At 43.2% G+C, this 26438-nt stretch overlaps 1 protein-coding gene and 1 long non-coding RNA gene across 7 annotated transcripts in view; both read right to left on the reverse strand.

The window, feature by feature from the left end:
- The window catches only part of efr3a (EFR3 homolog A (S. cerevisiae)), a 128388-nt gene that overhangs the window by 6048 nt on the left and 95902 nt on the right, over positions 1-26438 (reverse strand). For 3 of the 6 annotated variants that reach the window (XM_085140645.1, XM_085140644.1, XM_085140643.1), the window contains 16 exons: positions 26113-26248; positions 23529-23606; positions 19339-19506; positions 19124-19238; positions 16793-16844; positions 15343-15515; positions 15182-15257; positions 12079-12240; positions 8434-8565; positions 8158-8225; positions 6385-6512; positions 5494-5544; positions 1580-1659; positions 1453-1501; positions 973-1076; positions 838-887 (listed from right to left, as the gene is read on the reverse strand). In XM_085140645.1, coding sequence (XP_084996771.1) covers positions 838-887; positions 973-1076; positions 1453-1501; positions 1580-1659; positions 5494-5544; positions 6385-6512; positions 8158-8225; positions 8434-8565; positions 12079-12240; positions 15182-15257; positions 15343-15515; positions 16793-16844; positions 19124-19238; positions 19339-19506; positions 23529-23606; positions 26113-26248 — 1622 coding nt within the window. Of the gene's footprint in view, positions 1-837; positions 888-972; positions 1077-1452; positions 1502-1579; positions 1666-5493; positions 5545-6384; positions 6513-8157; positions 8226-8433; positions 8566-12078; positions 12241-15181; positions 15258-15342; positions 15516-16792; positions 16845-19123; positions 19239-19338; positions 19507-23528; positions 23607-26112; positions 26249-26438 lie in introns of all 6 variants that reach the window. The other 3 variants (XM_085140647.1, XM_085140646.1, XM_085140648.1) reach the window with 3 other exon arrangements.
- LOC146496996 (uncharacterized) lies at positions 9925-12072 on the reverse strand. Its single transcript, XR_014870806.1, has 2 exons — positions 10828-12072; positions 9925-10789 (listed from the first exon to the last, which is right to left on the reverse strand). It is a non-coding gene; the product is annotated as an uncharacterized LOC146496996 (long non-coding RNA).

The following is a 26438-nucleotide window of genomic DNA, read 5'->3' on the forward strand; positions in this document are numbered from 1 at the left end:
AGAAGGCACATGCACAAATGTAACCTTCAGGAAGCAAAAACCACCTGATTAACCTGATTATTAGGCTCCTGTCCCTTTAAAAGTCGTCTCCGTCTGCACCTGTGCACTGCCTCCAGCGCTCCGACAGTCCTGCCCACACGTACGTGCACGTCCCAGCTAACACAGCCGGGTGTAATCACGCTCACAGTGCTGTGACTCAGGAGAACGACACAGCAGCTAATTTCCTCTAAAAAATCCTTTCAAAAGGCGGCCAGTACTGAGGGGAACTCAACTCAAACCGTTCCAGACCGCCGTGTTAGCGATGTAAGCATGACTATGAGGAAAAGTGCACGTTATCTGCAGGCGTCGTACTCGTTCACGTGCTGCAAACAGACTGTTATTGTGTTCACGTGACGATGCAATCAAAAAAGAAGTGAGAACATGTCAGACAAACACTGGGTCGTGTTTTTTCATGAGCCACATTCGCTCCAAATGTCTCGACACACCTGCAGCCTGGTGCAGATCAGGTGAACCTGCGGCTGGGATCAGGCGGCCGCACTCACCTGGAGCCACATCTGGGCCAAAATGACCAAACATCTGTTTGTTGAGGAGAACGCTGTGGTGACGGCGGGTGATTGAGGCTTCAGGGCGTCACAGTCTCAGCCACGGTGGTGAAATCACAGACGCAGCTTTAGCAGCGAGGACAGAACGTGACGGGACGCTGGAAGCAGAGCTGATTGGACGAGCTCGACGGGAGATCAGTCAGGTGTTCTGGGTTTGACTTTTAGTGTCACGCCTAAGCTTTTCTGATGTGGTGTATTTTGATCTAAATTCATATATTTAAATTAGAAAACTCACCTGATTGTGAGTTCAAAGATTTGTGCGAGCCGGTCGTGCAGCATGTTTGCCTGGAAGAAGCGAGCAGGAGTTTATTTGGGTGTTTTCTTTATTATTTTCTGATTTCTGGCTCTTTTTTGTTTAGTTTTTAATAACCTTGGATTCGCAGTGGGCGGCGATCTCCTCGAACGGCGCTTTCTGGAACTTCTCCATCACCTGGCGCCTCTTCGCCCTCTCCTGCTCCTCCAAACCGGTGGTGTCTGAAAACCACAAACACAGAGCTGCTTTAATAACAGAGACTTAACTGTGCGGTGGTTTGTGAGCGCTCTTTCTTCTCCGCGAGACGAGCTTCTCGTAAAAAACATTTTTTAATGGTGAAAATTTCACTGAAACATAAAATCAGAGCTTTTGAAAACGTATTTTGAGGCTAAATCTGCAAACTTTAAGTGCTTTCATCAGATTTGCTGCTACATAAGCATTTTTTCTGCTGGTCACTGAAATCAAAAGTTCATTTAGATCATTTTTAACGATAACTGAACACATTAGAGCCCACAGGTGTTGGTGAAGATGGCTGCCTGCTGGACAAAGTAACCCAGAGTCAACATGAGGAACAGCAGGAAGTCGCCGCGTTCTTACCGATGGCCTTCTTCAGGGTCTCAAACGTGATCTCCTCAGCCAGCTGCGACTGTGGACACAGAAACACAACCGTGACCTCACGTTTCCCTCCAGGACCAGACGCTGCTTTAAAGAAAATTACTCAGACCTTTTCTGGAAGGCTGTTGGAAATGATGTCCACTTGGAGGGAGACGGTGTCCACGAAACTCGGCCTCCTGGACAGACGTTCTACACCTTCAGGATGACAGATTCACACCACATAATGCTTTAAAAAGCCACAAACATTTCAGACTTTAGTGTCACGTAAAAGTAAAAGTTGTTTCTTTGCAGCAGAATAATAAACTGTGTTTACTGAAGCTGTCATATTACTGAGACCCAGGCAGCTCCTGTAATCTGCGCGTCCATCTCTGCTCCCACACACCAAACTCCATCTTTTTTCTCCACTTTAATACAACGAGGAACAAATCCGCCTGATCGCGCCGGGATGAACTCGTCCCCGGGGGACGAACGCACCTCGAGCACTTGTGTATTCATCGCCAGCAGAGGGGAAACTAAGGACCACAGAAGGGCAGCTACTGTCTGAGCTGTGAGGTCATCTGATGAGGTCAGAAAGCAGCTCTTTACAATCGCACGACGACCTCTGCCGTGAACTTTGCAGAGGCCTGACTCAGCAGCCGTCCTGCGGGCGTTAATGAGGAAAACGATCTGATCGTGGCTGATCCGCCGGAGCTTTAAGATTTTGTTCACACGGTGATGAAACACACAGAACTGAGCCGGCGTGACAGGACGCCACGATTTCATCGCTCCTCGTTGGGATCGCTCTCCGGAAACTTTGACCACCTGAGCCTGAATGCAGCCCAGTCAAGAGATCCGATTCCGTCTTAAAGGCCTCGTGCACTGATTTAAGGTCCCACTCACCACATTTACAGTCTGAATGAATCTTACTGAAGCGCAGCCGGAATTAAAGAGATGCTGTGATTCATGATCGAGCATCAACCTGCAAACTTGTGCAGCATCCGTCAGCATCCATCTGGTCCAGATCCTCCCCCAAGGTGTTCCCAAGCCAGCCAAGAGGCGGAGTCTCTCAGGAGTCCTGTTCTGGGTCCGGCCCCGGGGCCTCCTCAGTTAGACATGCCTGAAACACCTCACCTGGGAGGCGTCCTAGTCACATGCTTGAACTGCCTCCCTTCAATGTGGAGGCCGAGACCCCTGTGAACCATCGACCTCCATCTCTAAGACAAAGCCCATCCACCCACAGCTGCAAACCGCTCCACCTGGCGATCCTGAGGCCATCAAACGGAGCTGGAAACCTTGCACAGCTTGGACGAACAAAGAAGACCCGTCCATAAAACCAGGACCAGGACCGTGTGAAAGGCTGCCTGAGTCCAACAGGTCTGCACCGGTTTGTCCTTATTAGGAGTTTGAACCCACCCACTCTCCGCTCTGAGCTCCAACTGCTTCTTGATGATTAACTTCTTCATGTCATTAATAACACCCTACATCAGCGGTCCCCAACCCCCGGGCCTCGGACCGGTGCCGGTCCGTGAGTCGTTTGGTGCCGGGCTGCGAGAGTTCAGGCTCATGTGTGAAATGTATAGTTTTCAGGGTTTTTATTGGTTTTCAGCGTTATTTTGTTATCGTTTTTATCGTTAACTCTGTTTTCCTGGGTCTTTTCACGTGTGTTATGAATAAATCTTCTTTTTTTGGTACCGGTACTCGTTTTATTTTGTTGTATTTATCCGCGACACCTTAAAGGCCGGTCCGTGAAAATATTGTCGGGCATAAACCGGTCCGTGGCACAAAAAAGGTTGGAGACCGCTGCCCTACATGACGAGTTTTAAAGAAAAGCTTCTGCTAACACTGCAAACAGAGGCTCCACACATGTAAACAATCTGCACTACGGGTAAACTGCTCTACACAGACGTGGCAGCACGTGTACTCACCGCAACAGGTCCACGAGTAATGCAGGCAAAACATTTCAGAGTTATCAAATGACATGGTGAGAAAATCTACAGCTACACAACATCGAGCTCTGAAACAACGAAGCACCTCAACGACGCATCTACAGCTGCAGCAGTTTAAAGGTCAGGGCGAGTTTCTCTGCAGGCGTCAAAATGCTCTCATTAATTCCAAGTTTGGTCTCTGCTCGGTGTGAGAAACACTTAAACTGTTCACGCCAGGGGTCTCAAACTCGCCGCCCGGGCGCCACACGGGCACACGTCACCTACTCGTGTTTGTTGTTACAATAAGTTCTTTAAAAAGCAAAAAGTGATTTAATATGAGCAGAGAGCACAAACATGCTGAGGGATCGGCTCTGTTAGTTCAGTGAGAGGGTCAACAACTAATGTGACACTTATGCAGTTTGTGTTTGTTTGGTAGTTCAATGAAAGGCTTCAGTTAAGAGTGACACATTTTAAAAATTACATTTTTGGAAATATTTGTGGGTGTTTTCTTGTTTGTTTGTTGTTTTTTGCACTGCATGAACAGTGAAGTGGTCACATGATGATGGTGCCAGCGGTGGCCCACGGCTCGTTTGAGTTTGAGAGCCTGATATTTGTTCTTCTACACGTTCAGCTGAGACGACAGCAGCAGCAGAACGAGCAGAGCGAGAGCTCCTGCAGACTCTGACGCTTCACCGTCACAGCTCAAAACCCCGCGTCCTTTCATACTCATGATATTTAAAAATGTGTGGGTGTGCTATTATTATTATTATTATTATTATTATTATTAACTCAAAAATTGCAGAAAAACTGTGAACTTCAGGGAAAATTTTAATGATAAAAAAAGAAGAAGAAATATTCTGAGTTTTTACAAATTAGGGGAAAAAAAAAATCTTTGAAATTTAAAAAAGAAAAAAAAAGCTGACAAAAAATCTTCTAAAAAAATTTAACAAATTAAAAATAAATAAATAAATAAAACCATCTGAGACTAAAGAAAACTAAAGATCATGAAGAAAATCTCTGAAATTCTTTTCAAATTTAAATTTAACCCCCAACTTATAAACATTTCTTTTTCTTGTATGTTTTTTAAATACGAGTTCGAGGCTTCACTTTGTATGTCGGGTAAACTCGTCAGCGCGCAGACGCCGCTCGGCGCTGTGACATCACGTCAGCACCAGGTGCTGATCCTCCTCGCGCCATGAAAGGACAGTCTGTGCGAGCTGATCCCTCCTCTCCTCCTGGGGGGCCGCAGCCTTTCAGACGCTGCTTTTACACCAATGCTGTTATCACTTGTGCTTCTGGGGTTGATAAGTAAATTGCGCCTTAATGAAATTGTCACCGTGCGGATCTAAAGCCACCTCACCCCGTCTCACCTCTTGCCCGGAGCAGTTATCGAGCTTACTGTTGCTAACGCAGCACTTTGCTGCTTTACTTCGGCCTGTTTTCGAGCCGCTTTGGCGACACGCTGCTCCTCTCCACAGCAGCAGCCTCGCTCTCCTTCTCTGCCGAGTCCACCGGGTGAGTCAGCAGTGCAGAATCAGCTAACAGGAGGAGGCTGCATCAGACCTGCGAGAGTTTTCACTGGATCTGACTCTGGATCTCGGGGTCCACGGCGAGTGTGGAGACCTGCTTACACTGACAGCTCAACTCTTTGACTTTGAGGTCAGAAAGAAGCCGTCAAACACCGACAGCGGAGTGCAATCAAAAACGGGGGTTTGCATTGATTACACTGAACTTTTCTGATTGCTGATTGCAAGTAATGTTGGTGTTTGGAGACAGCAGAGTTCTTGTGAACGAGCCCATTCAGTTATAGACTGATGGCAGACTTCGTCTTACTGTCGTCTTCATGCACCGAGTGCTCGCAGACCTGGTCCCCATGGTCGGAGTCGCCATTTCAAAGGCAACGAGACCAATAAGATTAAAGAAGACAGATGATGGGAAACGTGGGACGATCATAGAAGACGAACTTCATTGTTGCGCCTCCTCGTCTGCAGCGTGACGAGTTTCCATTCACCCAACTTTGCAAAGTGAAGCCTTTGGTTTAATGCGTCAGCTGATCTAAACGCAGCTACAACAGGTGACAGCACATCTCTACACGCCTGCACAGGGTTGCCTTGGTTACCTCTGGACGTCTGCTTGCACCTGTGGAGGATTTTTCCTACCGTGTAAAGAACTGAAGGACATGAAAGCGTGACAGAGGGAAGAAAACAAAAGCTTGTTAGACAATCATCAGTTTTCTCCTCCTGCTCGTTTTATCTACACGAGGTCAAAGGAAGAGCACGTGAACTATTCCCGAGCCTTTTTTGGACGTGGGCAGACTTCAAGGTCGAAGTCAAGCAACATTTTGAAGAAGTGCTTTTAAAGGAAGTTGTGCGCGTGAACTCCTGCAGAGGTTCATGTTGTTCTGAGCTGAAACAAACCTTTAAATGACGGAGACGCCGACGGCCTTCGGACTAATAAAGCCGATCGCACACAGAGTTGGTTAAACTTTATTTTCTCTTCACTGAACAACTCCTTAAGCTCTTAATCCGACAAAGCTTCAAACAGCTCTGAGAGCGCGGTGAGTATGAAAAGCAGGGAAATAAAAATACACAGCGTACCAGCAGACAGCGGGCGCGTTAAATCCTTTAATCTGACTTTTTACAACCTTTTCAACTCTTGACTTTCCTTCTAAAGCGGTTACTTGTATCACTTTTATCATATTTCCTCTTTAAGAGATAACAGCATAATGTGACCATCGTCTAATTCGGTGGATTTTTACAGCTACGCTTTTCCATCAAAGGGAAATATTTTAGATGATCCGAGAATCAGTTCAGGCACATTTTCTCAGAAAGCATCTCTGGTATCTGAGAAACCATGAAACAGGACAAAAGGCTGCTCAACAGGTATGATTAAAAAGGAATGAATCAACCAATGAGGTAAAAAAGATGAGTTATCAGTTCAGCAGTTTTCTTAGATAAGAAGAAATATAAACGTGATGTTCGCCGTCCTAACGGAGGCTGGACTGTCGTACCTGTGACCTGAGGAACGTAGGGGATGGAGAGGCGCTCGGCGTTGTAGCCCGGCCCGGCCAAACACTCGGCCATGTCGGCCGTCTGGAAGTACAGCTGGCTGTCCTCTTTGTCCAAAGATTCAGGAAGCCTGGAAGAAAAGACGCAAAAATAAACTTCCTGAGGAAAAACCTCAGAAGAAAGCGTGTTTTTAGTCAACGCACAGCGCTTTACTTCTCAGAGCGACGCTGCAAAAAAGGGTCACATTTGTTCTCATCTGTAATTCAACTCTGTACCAAGGTTATTATCGTTAACGAAAACTAACGAAATAACGAAAACTAGAAGTGAAAAAACATTTTCGTTAACGGAAATAAAAATAAAAACAAAAAAAGGAAAACTAACTAAAACTATAATGAGTGTTCACAAAACGAACTAAAATTAACTGAATTTATAGCAAAAATGTGTTTAGTTTTCATTGATGTGTGCGTGTCATACAAGAGTCAAGGGTGAAAATGAAGTTTAGTTTACAGATTTTTTTCTTGCTGTGTCTCATTATGCCAGCAGGTGGCAGCACGTTAGTCGAGTCGTCTGTGTCGCTGCTCCGTCCACGAATCATGTCAGGAAAAGTCGGGAGCCAGAGTCCAATTTGGGATTACTTTGAATATGACTGTGTTTTGGATAAAGCAAGTGTCTTGTAGTGGAAACAGACAAATTATGAGGGACATTTCTAAAGGGAAAAAATCCCACAAACCTTAAAGTGCACTTGAAAAGCTCACACAAGAAGGCTAACCTAGCTTAGCTTGAGAAGGTAAGGGAGCACACTCAACCCTCATCCCCAGAAACAGAAGCTAACCCCAGGCAAGGCAGCGTGATGCATCCCGAGACAACAGGACGGGGATATCTACACAACTGTGTGAGTCAATTACCTTCAAAAAGTTTATCAATTCACAAGATATACGTTTTATAGTTGCCTGGTATCAATGGTTGTTCATCTGCCTTTATTTATTTATTTAAAGAACCCATAGGTGGGAATGTGAGTTGTCTGTCTCTGCGTGTTAGCCCTGCGACAGACAGGCGACCTGTCCAGGGTGCAGTATGGTAGCTGGAATAGCAACATACCCAAGGATGAGCAGAATGACTGATATGATGAAACTGGGATTTTGTTACACTTAATTATTGCAAACACAACTAAAACTATAACTGAAACTAATCAAAACTAAACTGAAACTAAGGATTTTCAAAAAAATAAAAACTAAACTAGCAAACAATTGGTAAAAACTAATTAAAACTGATATAAAATTGAAAATCTGAAGTCAAAACTAAATAAAAATAAAAACTAATGAAAATTGCAAAACTATTAAAACCCTGGCTCTGTACAAGTTCATATTGGGGTCCCTGCACACGCGTCTCACAGCTGCTGCACAGAGACGAACTCAGTCTGAGCACAAATCGCTTAAATGAAAAGCAGCTGGTAGCGTCGAGGTGACTGCTGCTGTGATTTGGTGCCGTATAAATCAAACTGAACTGAAGCGAGTAGCTGTTTGTCAGTCTTAAATCTGTCGATGCAAAGACACGCTGCTGTTGTTCTAATAATATTTTTTTATGAGTTATTGATCCCAGAAGTTGAATATGTGAATTTATCTGCAACCTTGAAAAGTGAAGCAGCACAGTTCCTTCAGCTGCCACGCTCGTTACAGCTGTTTTATTAGAAAATAACGAGGCTTCACAGCCTTTTTCTAACCCGAGCTGTTGGATTATTTCTCATGAAACAAATTCAGGCTGTAATCTGCACTTACGGACACTTGTCTCTGAAGATGTGCTCTGGGAGGAGGTAAGGAGCATCCATGTTCCTCAACTCAATAACCTGGACAGAGAACAGCTGATTATATGATGTTACACTATTTACAAATAAGACGTAAACAAGAGGAAACAGCTAACAGGCAGAAAACGGCGCTGCATCATCAGCATAATAAATTATATTTTTGTATTTTCTGCAACAAATGGCAGTAAAAACATAAAGTGAGAATGAGAGAGAGCTGCTCTGGTCCTCAGTAAAGTCAGGGAGGAGTCACCTTGCTGACGTGCTGGCAGAAGGGCGGGTTGGCAATCATCTGACTCAGGAAGTTGAGGTACGCGGCCACCAACGCCATGATGCCGCAGCGGATAAACATGGGCAGGTTCTCTTCGTTGGTAAGAGCCATTTCCTGCACAAACCAGTTGCAAAAACTGTGTTAGCGAGGACAAACCAGCAGCTCGGCTCCTGTTTCTGGTCGTGGAAGCATCAGATCTCCCTGCATACACTCGGTAAACCCTCGCAGGAGTTGAGGGTTTACTTCCCCTTTAATCTGTGTGCAGGGTTATAGCAGCAGCAGCATTTCTCTAAGGTTACACGAACACGTATCTTCTGTTTTCACACACCGTCAGTAAAAAGGTTGTTGTCAAGGTAACGACCCTGAGGTGACACAGCAAACACGGCAGACTAAATACACTGTGCCACATGTCTGTAGTGTGTCTCTGCGCTCTTTGTTATTATGTGGTATTAATAACCATGTGAAGACTGTGACGCACTGAGTGCGATTTTGTTTTAGCTTCTACCAAAAATATTACAGTAATAATGCCAATAAAAAGCAAAATACTTCACTCGAGCTAAGAGGACCAGTGCAGATGTGTGGTTGCTTTGGTTCAGTAAACACATAAATTATTTTACATCAGATTCTCTGAAATTAGTCTGTACCTGCACCGAGGGAAGCTTGTAGCATGAAGTTTGACACAAGACCGGGTTAAGTGCTCGATCTTGAAACTCAAGATGTGACGATCAGATTTGACTGAAGCCGCAGTCGTCGGCTTGAAACCATAAACTCATCAGTCAAAGTGTTTACAGAGCTCAGGCTGGAGGAACGTTTTACCAGAGGTGGGACCAAGTCATTGTTTTGCAAGTCTCAAGTAAGTCTCAAGTCTTTATCCTCAACTCACAAGTCAAGTCTCAAGTCACTGGTGTAAAAGTCCGAGTAAAGTCTGAAACTTTGAATTTCAAGTCCTTTCGAGTCTTTAAAAAAAAAAACGGAAAAAAAGAATGTTGCAGTTATGCTAAATGTAAATATTAGACCATGTGATTTTTAAGTCTATGTTTTTCTCAACACATGACGAAATAGTGAACTTAGAAAATATACACAAATTGTGAAATTGCACCTCTATAAAATGCAGCTCAATTAAACTTCACTCCAAGAATAATTTTCACCGACGGTTCTGAGATAAGCTGCATGTTATTCTTGGATGCGCTTGTAGGACCGGCTTTAAAATCGCATGACAGAAATATTATACACATCAAAGTTAGTTGACATCACAAAGTTAGATGAAGTCAGCTATCTCATCGTAGCAAAAGAGAAGCACCAACTTCAACTGTCGGACAAAGTTGGAAGTTGTTCCATCTCTGTCTGTGATTCTCTACTTACATGTTTTGCATATTGCATTTAGGTTTTTTTGTTCAGTACTTCATAGTTTATGTACCTGAAAAAAATAACTCCTTGCAGCATTTTTGAGCGTTTTTTTTTTTCTTCTTAAAAAATCTGGCTAATTTGATTGGCTGTGCTACAGCTCACGCACACATACGTACGGAGTGTGGTTGGAATAAATGAATGAATGAATTGAATTAATGGTGCACACTTTCTATATAATATGTGTGTTAAATTTTAGATATGGGGTGAAATATTAAGTCTTTTCAAGTAAACCGGTTCAAGTCCAAGTCACTAGTCTTAGAACATTTTTTCAAGTCAAGTCTAAAGTCATAAAATTAATGACTCGAGTCTGACTCAAGTCCACACCTCTGCATTTTACCATCGGTTTAGAAGACTGAAGTCTTTTTCCAACCACCAGTATCGCCCCCCAGTGGCCTTTAAATTAAACGCAAACACTTTAGCACTAAAATTGGCTGGCGAGTGACTGCAGGAGGTAGTCAAGAGTGTAGAATGGTTACAGTAGAGGATGCTGCACTGGAAACCTTGGGACTGGTTTGGTTACTAGCAGATTGCAGTGGTGGCCAGTAAATTGCATGAAAAATGCCGACTTGTAAACACTCGCCAACTTTTCTCAAGGCGACTGAAACAGACACGTGTGACAGAAACGCGTCCCCATGAATTTGTGCTATGAAGCACTTCCTGTCTGATGCACTAACTGCTTGACAAAGAAACTAAACAAAGAGCAGAAATTCCTTTCAGTCTTTTTTTTAATGTCTCAAAAGTTCCCTGAATTAAACGAAGGTAAACACAGCACAGAGTGTGTGCGCGTGCACAAACATGTCTACAGTGCTGTGACATTTGAAACGATAAGATCTCAGCGTGATGCACAAACAAGCTGAAGCTGCATGTGTGTGTCTTTTATGCGCACGCGTGTTGGTGCGAGCGTGCACATTTCCTTCACACCTCTCTTGCACTTCCAGGAGGTTTTATCGGAGCTGCGTGGGTCCTCACGGTCTAATGACATAAAGGCAAATGACAGCACAGCTACTCATCAGCCACTTAAATATGACACCTGACACCAAAAATATAGCATAATCACATCGAGGGTGCTTTAGACTGAAGCACCATAATGTGGAGCGTGAAGAGCTGCTTAAACACGAGGTTAAACACAAACCCTCCAAACAGGGATGTAACTGAGGATGTTTACTCCACACCTCGGCGCCGACACCACCGCAGCGTCAACAGACGACTTGATCTCCTCGCCGATAAAACTTTGCCACTATCACCTGATACCGGTGACCTGGAAACACTGCACGCTCATGACTCGTCTAATTTTACTGTATTCAAGTTATAATAAGCTACGTTTTTACATTATATCTGAGTGAGTGTTTGGGGACTGTCACTCTGGAGGATTCAGGCTCTTAACTGAATTGTTCTTCATTGATTTGCTGTAAAGTTGCTGCCTTCTACGAACACACACCATCACTGCAGGCATCTTAACCCATTTCAGTGGTCACCAGAACATAAAGTACATGTCATCAGTCAGATCTGGTCTTAAAAACTCTGACCACCATCTCTGCTGTCACATGGTTCTTTGGGTGTCTGTGGTGATGCAGAGACGGTAAAAATAAATGAAAAGTGTTAAACAAACATTATTTAGATTAAAATTCCCATCTGACACCCTTTGACAAATCAGATGTTCAGATGCACTTTTTTAAAACTTATTTTAGCCTCAGCTCATTGGCTGCAAGCCGCTTTGCAACCCGTCTGTCCTGTTCTGATCTCCACCTCCGACTCTGCACAGAGACGCAGACGTCCTGAATATAAAGTGCTACAGATGGAAAAAAACCTTCTGACTATATGTAATCTCTGATCTGAGAAATATCACAGATCTTCACATCTGTGTGGAGAGAGGTGAGATACAGCCACAGTCGTGGAAGCTGTTAATGAGGAATGGAGCTCAGTGAGACTGCGACACGAGATCAGAATAAATCAGAAACAGAAGAAAAGCCCTCACCTTTCTCCTGAGTGTGTTGAAATCGAGAGTTTACAGATGGGTGCAGATTATTTTTAGATTTCAGATACTTAACTCTGGGAATTATGGATGTAAAGTTTAACTGAAACTGTAAATGTGACAGAAAGAGCCAGAAAATCTACTTATGATGAGATTATTCTGACTGAGCTTCCAAACAGGTGAAACTGCTTTTTGTCTTCGCTTTGACTGAAAAACACAAACTTCAGATGTGAATTCATCGGTTTTACCTGCAGCGCGATGGCGAGTCGAATGAGGTCGATGACCACTTCCTCGTTGGCCAGCTCGATGGTCAGAATGGCGAGGGTGGTGAAGAGCAGCTCAAAGTTTTTGTGGACGTTATCTTCCTCTTTGCAGCCCAGATAGATGTGACGGTAGAGCTGCTGGCCGTGCTTCAGGGACGACGCAGGACCAGAAGCAAAGAAAGAAACAAAGAGGACAGAAATATGGGAACTGTTTAAAAAAATAAAAAATTCTCTGAGAGCCACTCTGGCTGATTAAAACCTGTGATCGTGTTTTATTCTCTCTTTCAGTGTTGGTGCTGTTTAACATAAGGAAACAGTGGAGGTGTCGGGGACTATTTTCAGTGGCTGATTAAACGATATGTGGGGAGTTTTAGTGGCAGTGGGGGGTAAATGTAAACTACAGCATGTGGGTTCACTTTAATGATGGTCCATGTTCTTCAGTGCAGACTCACTGATGTGGATGACAATAGAGTCACATGACTCAGGCTGCGTCACCCACACAGTCAGCAGGAGACGCTGACTCTGGACCATCAGGCAATCCGGTTGTAAAGTCTGACGTCACTAGCCGTGTCTAGGCCTAAACTCCGCTGCAGGTCCATATATCAAACGATCACTATGGCATTACTGAGAGTTGAAAAACTGTCTAAAGTCTTTCATCTTTAATAAAATGATCAGCGTTCTGCTCTACCAGGTGTAACAATTGAGTTTAACATCCATGAAAACGGAATTTATGACATTTAACGGAGTTAGAAGTTAGCAGGAAGTTAGCTTGCTAGCTAAATACAATATAGCATGTCCTGACTGCGGGGTTTTGGAAACAAATGAAAACGTACAGCTCTGTTATCACTTCCAACATAAATGAAGACAGAAAACTGAACAGTAGTGATGTTTGTAGGGTTACTGAAGTTTGGCTAGCTGGTATATAATGATGTGCTACGTGATCGCTAGCGACACAGCTATGTTAGCATAATATAAACAAGCTAACTTTTTTTCCACTCAATAAAAGTTAACGTGAGTGTTCTCGGTGGTCAGGAACAAATGTAATCGCATGGCAGGATGCTGTAAAAGGACCAAACTTCAGCAGGAGAACAACTGAGATAATCCATCCACAATACGAGGTTAGTCATTCATATACTGCTGCATGGGCTGGGCTGTAGTTACATCCTAAGGGTTTAAAAACTGAGCTTAAATAAATGATTAGCGGTAATAAAAGCCGAGGGAGGTCAACAGTGATCACTGACTGTTTTAGGAGCTTTTTGAGATTAAATAGAAGAAAATACAAAACATTAAACATGTTAACAACACAAAAGCATATTAAACGCAGACTACTTTACGCCCGGAATTTGTCACGTCATCACTTAACGACCGGATAACAGACGGCGAGCTGAGGACGGCGGGGGGATAGTACATAACTATATTACAGGAGTTTAAGATTAATTCTGCAGTTATTGCTTAGCTTCAAATTTAATTTCTTTAAAGTAAAAAATATCAACATCTCCTCTTTTCCGGCTGTAAAGATTCATTTTAATCTTCTGCGATATTAACCTGACATTTTTATCAGATGGATGCAGACATTTACAGACGGTGCCTTGGGCTCTAAAAATGTATGACGGCAATTTTTAAGGACATTTTTTGACATTTTAATAAGCAGAACTTAATGGCTCTCAGTAAAAAAACAACCAGCGGATTAAAGTCTTAATTAATCGCCCTGTTCTGAACATCTATCACAGCAGCTCCACTGCGGATGAATTAAAAAGTTATTGTCCCTGAAAATGCAAATGAAAACGCCAATGAAATGATTAAGCCCATTAAAATCTGGATAAAGATATCCCAGCGCTGCTGGAGTGGGATTTATGAAACAAATATAAAAGCAGGGCCTGGCTGCCTGCATTCGTTATAAGCTCGACAGCTGAAGATAAAAACTTTTATTTACAGCTAATTAATTACAGTTAGACACGTTAATGACCTTAGACACCGGCCTACAGCCGGAGGTCGTTCGCAGGGCTTCATTTTGGAAATGCCGCGTGCCGATGATGACCGAGGCTTCGCGCCCAGGTCAATAAGCTCCAAAGACCTCGCTTGGAAAAACACCTGCTTTCTGATCATCTCAAGCTCCATGTTTTCACTACGGCTCAGCTGGAGCAGCTTTCCAAGATTCCCGGTTCAAAATAATCTCTATCTGAAATAACCTGCTTTAGCTCCTCCCCCTACCTTCTGATTGGCATTGCAAATATTTGGACAGCAGATGAACGAGGCAGCTGCGCCCCTGTATTATTCTTATTCACAGAATGACCACCAGTATAACAGGTGACTCCTCAAACATGTAGCAGAAACATCGCTGCACACGGTGCTGTCGGCTTTTCTTGTTTGATATTGTTAACATGTACAAAAGATAAACAATTTTATCTTTTGTTAAAAGATAAAATTGTTATTAAACGATTTTTTTTCATGTTTATAATTTGCAAATTTGGTCCTTTTCATAAACTTCTATAAAAACCTTTTTAAAAACCGGACTTTCTGCCCCCTGCTGGCCACAAGAAAGAATGCAGATTTAAGCCATTTGTATACTGGCAAACCTACAGTGTTTATACAGTATCTATACAGCCTGTGATTACATTATCGCCTCGGAAAGGTATTCGGACCCAGCGTCGGGGCCGCTGTGGCTCAGGAGGAGGTCATCTACCAACTGGAAGGTTGGTGGTTAAATCCCCGGCATGCTGAAGTATCCTCGGGCAAGATACTGAATCCCAAACTTCCTCTCATGGATGCACTGGAGTGTGAGGGTGAAAAAGTCCTTGTGTTTGTGTGTGTGTGTGAACGGGAGAATGAGGCTTGCAGTAAGAAAGCACTGAGTGCTAAAATGGGCTATAATTATGCAGCATCAGATCCCCTTTAAAAGTTCTTTTCTATATTCTGAGCATTTTGTTTCAATCATTCCCGGTTGGCAGTTTGGATTTCTGTGTTTCCCAACTGTTCTGTGTGTCACATTTTCCCTCCAAGAGCTGATTAAGGTTAAATGAGGTCAGCAGTAAAAGATTGAGTATTTCTTTAGAGAAGAGAAACCGTGACCTCAGCGCGATTATGATACCTTCTTCATGAATGCGACGTCTTGCTTGGAAATCTTCTCTCTCTTAATCTTCAGTGCGGAGACATTAGGAATGATTCTGTAACAGAGCCGGACACGAGAGCGTCGTTAAACCTGGCGCCAGCATCGCAGGGCTCGCGTAAATACGGTGAGCGACGCGCTACCTGATGCCGCGCAGCTTGGCGCGGTTGTCGTGGCGGTCGAGGATGTTGTGCAGGATCTCGAACACCAGCTGCCTCAGCTCGCTGTCCTCCATCAGAGAGATGGAGAAGAGCGGGTCCAGGAAGGGAGGAGGCAGAGCTGCTGCCATGGACTTCGACTTGAAGCCGGAGGTGACCTGAGGAAGAGGAGACAAGGTGAGATTCATGGCGGCGTGAAGCAATTACCCCAGAGGGAGAAACAGCTCGTCGGCAGAGCTTAAAGGTTACGTTCACAAGCTCATGAGCGTGTGCCGGTGTTGACTTTTCCCACCGTTTGTGACTCTGACGTGATGATTTTTGATCCGCGTGAACAGCCGGAGACAAATCTGATCGTTATCACAATCACGCCTCACTCTGCTGCGTGAGATTTCAGAGCGCGTCAAGGCACAAAATGACAAACACTACACTGTTTTTAACAAAAAATGTATCCACACTGATCACTGCAACGTGTGATGTGGCCCATGTGATCAGCAATACATGCACATCAGAGATGCATACGCAGTAGAAACCATCACAACTCGCCGAATTTTTAACAGCAGCAGCAAACGAGAAGCTTTAGTGTAACTTTGAGTCCTGGCTGTGATGATCATTCAGCTTCAGAGACGCTGAAATCTGTAATGAAGCAGACTCACCTACTTCAAACAAGGTGAGAGAGTGAACCGAGCATGTCAGCTGGTCCAGACTCTCACTCGGTGTTTGTACATGTGCACTGTGTGTCTAATTTACCAGCGCAGTTATTAAACGGCTTTAATTGAATAGCTCGGCCCTGTGATGGACTGGCAACCTCTCCAAGCTGCGTCCTGATCTTCGTCCTCGGTGAGTCCCTGCTTTCACCCCGACTACAAACCCTGAAAACATCTGGGTTTACTCCCAGCAGCCTGCAAAATCACACACACACACCTCATAATGCTCAGCCCCATCTGCTGTTGCATGGCATTATAAATACTTCGACCTTTCACCCCTCCTCCAGCTGCTCTGAGAAGCAGGTGGCGGCGCGACGAGGGGAGACGAGGACAGACATCCGTAATGAAGCGGCGAGAGAGCGGGCACGAGGGTGTGTGTGTGTGTGTCGGTGCCACCTGTGCCTCCTCATCTCGGGGAGATGAGGGTCTCTCGCTGAAGCAGATAATGAAGGAGAAGGAAGCTCCAACATGGCCGATAATAAACACACAAATACGACTTTCGTGTAACTGGAGACGTGTCGTTAGGACGGAGAAACACGTCTTTGATGTTTTTACATTTAGAGAACGTGACTCATTGTGAGGACGTCCAGTGTTTTCGTCCGTGGGTATTTCAGGAGGGACTGTGCGCTATTTTAGTTTTCCTTATTGAAGGTTTCGTATGCCGGTGTCTTTGTCTCGCTTTCATTAACAGCACATTGTTCCTGTCACATGAACAGCACAGAGGGACTCACCATGATGAGGGAGCTGAGCAGCATGGTCTGGATCCGCTTGGTGCCCTGATGCCTGCGTTACACAAAAGATAAAGAAACCCCGTCACTGCAAACTCAGTGTCCAGTACAGCAGACCGGGGCAGTCAGTCCCCACAGGCTGCCATGTTACATGTTTACAGCAACTAGGGCTGCCACAAACGATTATTTTGATAGTCAACTAGTCACCGATTATTTTTGTGATTAGTCGACTAATCAGATCATCATCCATTGGACGTAAAACGTACAGCTTATTGCACCAGCAGCATCTGCTCTTATATAACTATCATTAGCTTACAGCTTGAAGTGTTTAAGGTATGTGCTAACTAAAAATAAAGACAAGATGATAGTTTATTAAATTTTAATGACATTTGCAGATTGTTTCAATGGAGTTTAAACTGCTTGATGTTTATTCAGCTGTGTAAAAACTCTAAGTTTAATCTCAGCCAAACAGATTTACTCAGGAACAAATAAAATACTAAAAAAAAAGCAAAACAATAACATTTTGAAGTTATCTAAGTGACTTATATATCATGTTTAACCTGAGTAGCGAAAGACGGCGGTGGGTTTGAAAACGATTCTCAAGGCTCTAGTTAGCCTAGCCCCCGGCTAGCTATTGAGCTAGTGGCTAACAGACGTCTCCGAAAACGTCGGAGCGCTTTTGAAAATATGTGGTATCTTGATAAACTGAGCAGATATTTGAGGTTTACACAGCTACATTCTCGCCTGAAAACATGTTAAACGTTTATTTTGTGACCCAGAAAGAATAATAAGAGTAATATTAAAACTAACTAGCTGCCGCCATTGTTGGAAACTGAGCTGGGCTGCGCTATGAATTCTGGGACGCAGCTTCTTCTTCTTCTGTGTTTAACGGCAGCTGGCATCCTTGTACATGCAGTGCTGCCATCTTCTGTTTCAGTCCGTTATTACACTCTTAAATCCTACTACTTATTCCTGCGTCTTTTGGGATCTTACAAAGCTTCAAACGACGTGTCGACTATTAAATCAGTCGTTGACGATTTTGATAGTTGACGTAATCGTGACTAGTCGACTAATCGTGGCAGCCCTAACTGAAACTATATGACAAATAAGAAAGCTGTGAGGTTCAGAACACCCGAGAAGTGAAATGAACGCATTTTATCTGCTACTTAGTATTTATTAGTGTCACTGTCAACACACGATTGGTTCAGACCAGCAAACGTTTATAGAAGTGTGAACACTTGCTGAGGATCAGTTAATCAAGTGTATTTGATAAGTGGCTCTGAGGTGCTACTCACCGTCTGAAATCAGGCAGTGAGAATGCACTCAGTGTTTTTAAATAGACTTCAAAGAGTGAAAACTTGACGATGCTAGCTTTAGCTGACAGCTTTAACATGCAGTCCAGATGTGCTCACCTCTGCCTATAAAATAGCAAACAGCCAAAACACAAAAGCTGAAGCTTCAAAATGAACGTGCACTGACATCCAGACAGTCTGTGGTTCTCTTCACAGTCTCAACGTGAGGAAGAAGAGTAAAGGTGCTGTAAGCAGCAGCAGGATATCTTCAGTGTTGACTTTTATAGTGAAACACTGTCAGACCTCCTGTTAGCATCAACAAGCTGCAGAGAGAAATTACCCGAAAAGGAACAGAGAGAGCGAGCATCTGTGAGGAGGAGGAGGAGGGCGTTCGTCTGATTTGGGATTATCTGCCCTTGCACTCTCGCCTGAGGGATTAGCTTGTTTTTCTTTCTTTTTTCTGGCTGCAGGGACGGGTGCACCGCGGGGTGTCCAGGAGGTGAAGTGAGGACAGATTAGGAGAAAGATTTGATGAAGAGAGAAAAAAAATTGCGAGCTTATTCTTTAGAAACTGCTTCCAGTGTTGCACGCTACAGCGCTGAGCTAAAAATCAGCTTTAACTCGTGAAACCAGAATTTAAAGGTTCAGTCCAAACCTCACAGCTGCTGAAGGACCACAGAGTCAAAGTACTGAGAGGTGATGTTTTGACCTAATGACTGCCCTTTGGTCTCTGAGGATAAAATATAATATAAAAATGATTTTAAAAGCACAAAACGTATCAGCCAATCATATCGTTTCATTGACACAAGCATGGAGTCGATGTTCAGGACAGTTTAAATGTGCCGTGACAGTAAAATCCACTCATCGTCACCATCATCATCATCATCCAGCTGCAGAGAAGCTCCATTTGTAATGAGCGACCAGCAGAATCGGCGTCTTAGCTGCACGCAGCGTTAGCGGTGGCGTTTCAGAGCTGCGAGCTGACTGGCTGCAGCTCTACGAGGGAACCTCCGGGTCTCTGGATAATGAACGTGTGACTCACCCAATCTTGACTGTGTCCAAGGCGTGGCAGGGCGTCCCATACACTGGCACTTTGCCCATGATGAACATCATGACTTCAGCTCGCTGGTAGTCTGGCAGATTTCCACCGAAGAAGCCTGGCGGCGACGCCACGAGAGACAAAGATGAGTCAGAACTCACTAACACATGCAGGCACATTAAGACAAACACACTCTGGAGTAATAGAGGAGCTCGTACCGATGGTCTGGATGATGGCGTTCTGGACGATCCGCTCCTCGCTCTCTTTACCGCGGACGGACGAAACGCTGGAGGCGGAGTTCCTCCTCGAGCTGTCGCCCAGCTCGAAGTCCACGCTCATCCTCAGGTGTTTGAGCAGAGTGTTGAACACCTCCAGCACGGTGGGCCCTGTCATCACACACGAAGGTTACATGAACATCACAGGAAACATTAACCTGACATTTTCGTAAACAGGAAGTGACGGGATTCGATCTTTTGTTTGTATCGGGCCTTTTAACTGTGATTTCGTAGAAGCTTTGCGTAGGAAAAGGTGAAGAGAGAAAGATTATTTAATCCTAAAACAGGGCCGGTTTCGTTGCACCTGGTGTGGCTAAAAGTGTTCGTTTATTTTGAAGGCCAGTGGCAGATGTTGTAGAAACATCTGTATAAACGGCCCGGGTCGAGCTCTTTAATGAGTCGTTTAAACGTGTATTAGTCAGCTGCCGCTAAGTGAAATTTGGGGTTTTGCTGACACTGCTTGTGTGGTCCACGAGTGGCTGAGAGTAGCTTCACAAACTCACAGTAAATAAAATTCACACAAATTTCAGGTTTCAGATTTACGTGGTTTGTTTCCCTTCGTTGGATAAATCCCACACTCCAGCTGAGCCGTCACATGTTTGTAGAAAGCTGTTGAAACCTCCAACATGTGAACAGTCACCATCCGTTTCAAACAGCCTTAAATGGAAACATATCGACACTCCTGCCTCAGATTGATCTGTTGAGGAGACACACGTGTAACATGTGCTCTGATAGTTTCCTCCTGCGCCATCCTCCATGCTTGTTTCTACCCAGCTGGTCTCTGAACTGGCTGTTTGCTCCACACATGCTTAGCTTTGGCCCCGTTAAGCTAACATAATGCAGCCGACGTGGTATTTAACCAATAATCAAGGGAAATATACAGTTTGACTGCTTCATTAAAAATAAGGCAAAACATTTTTACTAAAACTAACTTTTATTTTGATGGGTTCATGGATAAACTCAGGAAGAATTTTAAACACCATCAGGCAGATGTTGCTATGTTACCAATAGACCAATTAAAACATAAATAATTCGCAGCGCTTCCAGGCTGCTGTGATAAGCAGAAGAAAACATATTTGCTTTAAACACTTAAAATTGTCTAGTGAGCTATTTTTGGTGGAGCTGAACCTGCAGATATCCGACATAAACTGCAGTTAAATACACACGAACAGGCTCTGCTTTGCAGTCCTAATTCGCTCTGTCACAGAAAGCGACACCACAGATTATTACAAGCCGGCGCTTTAAACGCTCGTTTAAAGAAGACAGAAAACATAAGCTTTTAAAAAAACAGAGACAGGAAAATAAAAAACAACAAATGGAGACGGTAATATAAAGCTACATTCAATTTTAGCAAATATTATGAATATGAAAAGCAACATTACAGAGGTGCCAAAATCCTGAAGTTCCTCTGGTGGCCACTTGAGGCCGCCTCCAAAAGTGAGTCAACCTCAAACTCTATAAAAGATGGACTTCGAAGGTTAACGCGTCAACCAGCGTGCAACACGTTTCTGTTGCTCCTGCTACTTTACTTTAACTTTTTATTACTTCTTTGTTTACTTAGTACTTTAGAGTGTTCGCCTGTTTTAATAGCTTTCTTTTACATAAATTCCTTTGGGATTATTAAAGTATTCTGATTCTGACTTAAAAGTGAAGCTAATGCACAAGTAGGGCTGCCACAAACGATTATTTTGATAGTCGACTAGTCACCGATTATTTTAGCAATTAGTCGACTAATCAAATCCATTGGACATAAAACTACAGCTTATTGCACCAGCAGCATCTGCTCTTATATAACTATCATTAGCTTACAGCTTTAAGTGTTTAAGGTATGTGCTAACTAAAAATAAAGACAAGATGATAGTTTATTAAATTTTAATGAAATTTGCAGATTGTTTCTGTGAAGTTTAATAAACTCCTTGCTATCTAAAATATAACAGGACACCGGAGTAAATTCTCGAGCATCTCACACTTCTGATAATCAGCTGTCTGCTTGACGTTTATTCAGCTGTGTAAAAACTATAACTTTAATCTCAGCCAAACCGATTTACTCAGGAACAAATAAAATACTAAAAAAAGCCAAACAATAACATTTTTAAGTTATCTAAGTGACTTATATATCATGTTTAACCTGAGTAGCGAAAGACGGCGGTGGGTTTGAAAACGATTTGCCGGGAGTCCGGTGTTCTCACGGCTCTAGTTAGCCTAGCCCCCGGCTAACTATCGAGCTAGTGGCTAACAGACGTCTCCGAAAACGTCAGAGCGCTTTTGAAAATATGTGGCGTCTTGATAAACTGAGCAGATATTTGAGGTTTACACAGCTACATTCTCGCCTAAAAATATGTTAAACGTTTATTTTGTGACCCAGAAAGAATAATAAGAGTAATATTAAAACTAACTAGCTGCCGCCATTATTGGAAACTGAGCTGGGCTGCGCTATGAATTCTGGGACACAGCTTCTTCTTCTTCGGGGTTTAACGGCAGCTGGCATCCTTGTACATGCAGTGCTGCCATCTTCTGTTTCAGTCCGTTATTACACTCTTAAATCCTACTACTTATTCCTGCGGCTTTTGGGATCTTACAAAGCTTCAAACGAAGCCTCGACTATTAAATTAGTCGTTGACGATTTTAATAGTCGACTAATCGTGGCAGCCCTATGCACAAGTGCCTTAAACTTGCACTTTTATAAATGACCAGTAGAGGGTGATAACTGGTTACAAAAAGACTTCCGGTCCTATAAAGCAGTATGAAGCAGTGTATGATATATTGTATGTATGTAGCAGTACAGATAATATATTTGGCGATATATAATAATCTAATATTCCAACAGACGTTTTTTCTTCTTTCAGACATGAAGCAAACTGATTTCCCTAATATTTGTCGTGAGTTGTTATTTAATCGATTAAGCTCAGCTCGTTGTTGTTTGTGGCGTTCCAAACTGTAGAGTGCCCTCTAGTGGACTACTATGCAATGTCAGCACTTATAACATGGTTGAAGGATGTTTCTCCATGTCTTCTTTACCTTTTTCTTATTGGCTGCCATAAATGCCAATACAGTAGATCAGCCAATAGCTAACACTGGCTGATATTATGGGTCAGGCTGCAATGCTTTGTTTCAGAAAGGAGGATTATCTGAGGAGTGGCCGTCCGTCATCACATCCAGCTTCATGGTGACGGTGGAAACGCTCATCTCGATTTAAAATGGGACTTCACAAAGCAGTGGGTGACATCACAGTAGCTACATCCATCTTTGTAAATCTCACAGATCAGGATTCTTTGAAGGGTTATTTTTCACTTTCTCTAGCAGTCTGGGAGCAAACAATTATCTGCAACAACACATTTTGAATCACTTTTAGTAATACTGACTCTAATATTGGCTCTAATCTACTGACGGTGCTATTCTACATACCACCAACACTCAGCTACACAACCACAGCGTGATCTCTGTGCGTCTGCAGCTTCCCCGTTTACTCAGCTCACACTTCGGACACTCTCTGTGGATTTGTTCAAATGTCACATGACACAGAGTGACCAGAAAGAAATATATAGATAGTTACAGAGGGCGCACTGTGAAGAAACCCTAAATAAAGATTGCTGCTCGAGCCTACCCTGCAGAACCTCTACAGCATCAGGGCAATCAACCTACTGGTATTACTGGGACGTAGCTGCTCACCATGATAACTGGGAGACGCTGCCTATGTAAAGGCTGACAGTATGACTGTCTGTTATTTAGTGCTGCTTGCACTTAAATCTCAGAGACAAATACAGATAAATCTGACCCGTCCAGTTACTGCAGTGTTATTTCATTACATCAGATTATAACATGATCTGGTTCTGGTCAGTCTGTGTACGTTAAAGTTGAACTGAAAGTATCTGGTGGTGTATCATCATCATCATCATCATCTAAGAGCTCTAAGAGCATTTGCTGCTAAAAGATAAAAGGAAGAAACTCAAGAGAAGAGAGGTTCAAATAACTTAAATCTATTTTTTTTACCTTTTCTATAAAGAGAACAAAACTTGAGACGTGAAAGCTGTGATTACCCAGAATGCTCGTTAACGCCGGGCGTGTGCAGAGGGGGGGAAGTCTGCAGAAGCTGCTCTACTCAGTTTAAATCCAAGCACAGGGTCATACCGTACCGAGCCACAGATTAGGAGGAATCGTGCATTCGCTTTCAAAGGTGAACACGTCGCTTCTTTTGGAGCCTTGGATCATTCCTATCCAGGAGGAAGGTTGTGTTTTATTTCCAGGAAGAGGCAGTAAAAATAATTACTACTTACAGCTTTTCTTCAATTAAATACTCTCAAGTTTTTAATTTGTTTTCACACCTCAGTGGGACAGTCATTTGAATGTTTTCTGTCGACTTCTTTTCTTCCTAACAGTGAAAAACCTGATGATTTAATTATCAGGCAATTAGCATCTACAAACGTTCAAGCAGAATGAAACCGCGGGACAGCAGACACAACGTGACAACATCAAAAACACTCGAGCACCTGTTTAAACACCTCCGAGTTCTGTCTTTACTTTGTGTTTCTTCAAATTCAAACTTGTTCCTTCGAGTTTGGGTAACAAAGTAACACTTTGTGCAAAACTTTAATTTCTTCCAAGATTCAAAAGTCTAAAGAAGTCAAAACTTCAATAACATAAGTGTCAGTTTAGCATTCACGATGACAAATCTCATATATAAAGTCTACGATTTAACCCTTTAAGACCTACCATAGAACCAAGTCCGCCAGAGCTTATATTATATGTTTACATGCTGTGGAGCCATTTTTGGGAGCATTTCAAGTTGATATACATCAATACAACCATTACAGCCTAAATGTTAATATTATGTATGCATTAAGTGCATAGTAATTACATAAATTGCAAAAAAGTGCAATAAACTACAAAACATTGAAAATCGTTTTTGTTTTTTTAACATATATTTCTAGTTAGAGAAATTTAAGAGGCTTATCCCTCAAAACTGTAAATACAAAAAAGTTGCACAAAATAGTTTCCCACCACAGGAAATTTATTTTGAGTGTCTTCATAGTTTTATTTTTGAAATACACCAATTTTTATACACTGCAGGAAAAACAAAAATAAATATTATAATGCAAATTTGCAAAAAAGCAGCATATGCATCAAAATAAACTATTTCCAGCAGTGCAATATGAGTCCTAAGCATCCCAGAAACAACACAGAAAGTCATAAAGTCAAAGATAACTTTTAAAAACACCAGTATAGGCTCATGAGGCCCTGATGGTAAAAAACTACATTTCCGCGAAAATGACGTCACTTCCGGTTTCGGGCAGGTCATGGCGGACATGCGATAGTTCGCGCTGACGTCTATTCCAACGTAGGAAGTGTTACAAACAGCTGATCGGATCGGCAAAGCGTGTTTCTGGAATATTATGTTTTTGTTGCTGCAAGTGCTTTTTATGCAGTTTTTGCAAAGCTATATGTGGAAGGAAACTGTGACCGAGGACAAGCTGATGGCATAAGATGGAAGTACAACTCCTCCGGTTTCATATGCAAAAAAAATTATTGCGCTAGCTTACGTGGTTGCAGAGCTACCGGGATTTAAAAATAGTTATGCAAAACGGAGCGTGCTGCTCCGACCGGCTTTAAAGGGTTAACTTCCTTCAACCTGTCAACAGCTGCTGAGAATCTGCGAGCTGCTTTCCAACCCTCCTCCACCCAGCGCCTGCTTTTAATGCTCTGTCCAACTTAATAAACAACACAACTGTAAGTTCAGGTGAAATAAAGACACATTTTCACTGACGCGGTCTCGACAGGTAAGAAGACGAGGAAGACGCAGCCAAGCTTACATCTTAAAACAGCTGAAAACAAACAAAGGTTGTTTTTCTCTTCATCAGTTAATCGGCTGATTGTTTCAGACAGTTTATTTAATAAGAGTGCAGATCATCTTTTAACAACTCATCTCTAACCAGCTTAGTTTGAGCTTCCTCTGCAGTGGGAGGCGTTTATGTCAACGCTTCATCTGGACCGTGACGTTTCTCCTCGGCTTAATAATCGCACATAGGAAACAGAACTCGTTACTGCTTCGAGCCTGTCCAAGGAAAATGTAATTAATAATAATATAGTAATAATATACTATATATATACTGTCTTTTGGTTTTATGGTTTTAAACTAAACATACGGAGCTAGAAAGCTAAAATCGACGTGGAAATGTCAAAAACTGTACTTCCTCTAATCTCCACTTGAGGGCGCCTCTAAAACTGAGCCACTCCCACACTATTGGATTTTGGTGAAGGTTAAATTTAGGGGTGTGGCCTCTTTAGAGTCACTGAACTGGATCTGTTAACTGTGTTTGTCGTTGCTGACAATTATTATGGCCTAACAGCGGAAACATCACAGATCAGCTTCCTGTTTAAAATGTGAAAATATTACCAGCCTGTTACTGCAGATGATCACACACCTGCATGTGCAAACTGAGCCAGCTCACATTGGCTGATAACCTTCTTCTGGCTGCAGAGAAGCTGGCTAAAGTCCAACAACATCCTGCATGGATGCACGTATTTAATCCTGATTCTCTACGTTAATGCCTCCTCTGTCTGTGCCTCTACCAGCGCGTTGTTGTTGTATTTGACACGTTACGGCCATCTGCAGACTTGCAGTGGTAAAGCTAATGAGACCATTTTTTAAACCTCAGAGAGATGATGACATCTTCCTCCACGACGTCCTGCAGAGGGAAGCAGTCCGTCACTTTAACTCACCCACAGATCCTTTGGCGGCGATGGCCACCGTCTCCAGGAGCACCTGGACGATGCCGGCTCTGACCCGCGGCGTGTTCTTGTTGTTAGTGTCGAGGTGGTTCAGAACCTGCTGGATCACGTGGTGCGAGTGCTGAGCCTGAAAAAGCCAAAGAGGATTTCAAACGATGTTTGGAACAAATATAGAGTTTGCTGCCGATCACATGGTGAACTTCACAGACAGACTGTATATAAATGATGGAGCAGCTTCTGAGCGTTCAGTGTTTTTAGACCAGACGTGACGAGCAGCGGGAAACGATACACTCGCACCACGGTGAAAAGTGTCAATC

Source organism: Neolamprologus multifasciatus, chromosome 18, assembly GCF_963576455.1.
Source record: "Neolamprologus multifasciatus chromosome 18, fNeoMul1.2, whole genome shotgun sequence".
NCBI lineage: Eukaryota > Metazoa > Chordata > Actinopteri > Cichliformes > Cichlidae > Neolamprologus > Neolamprologus multifasciatus.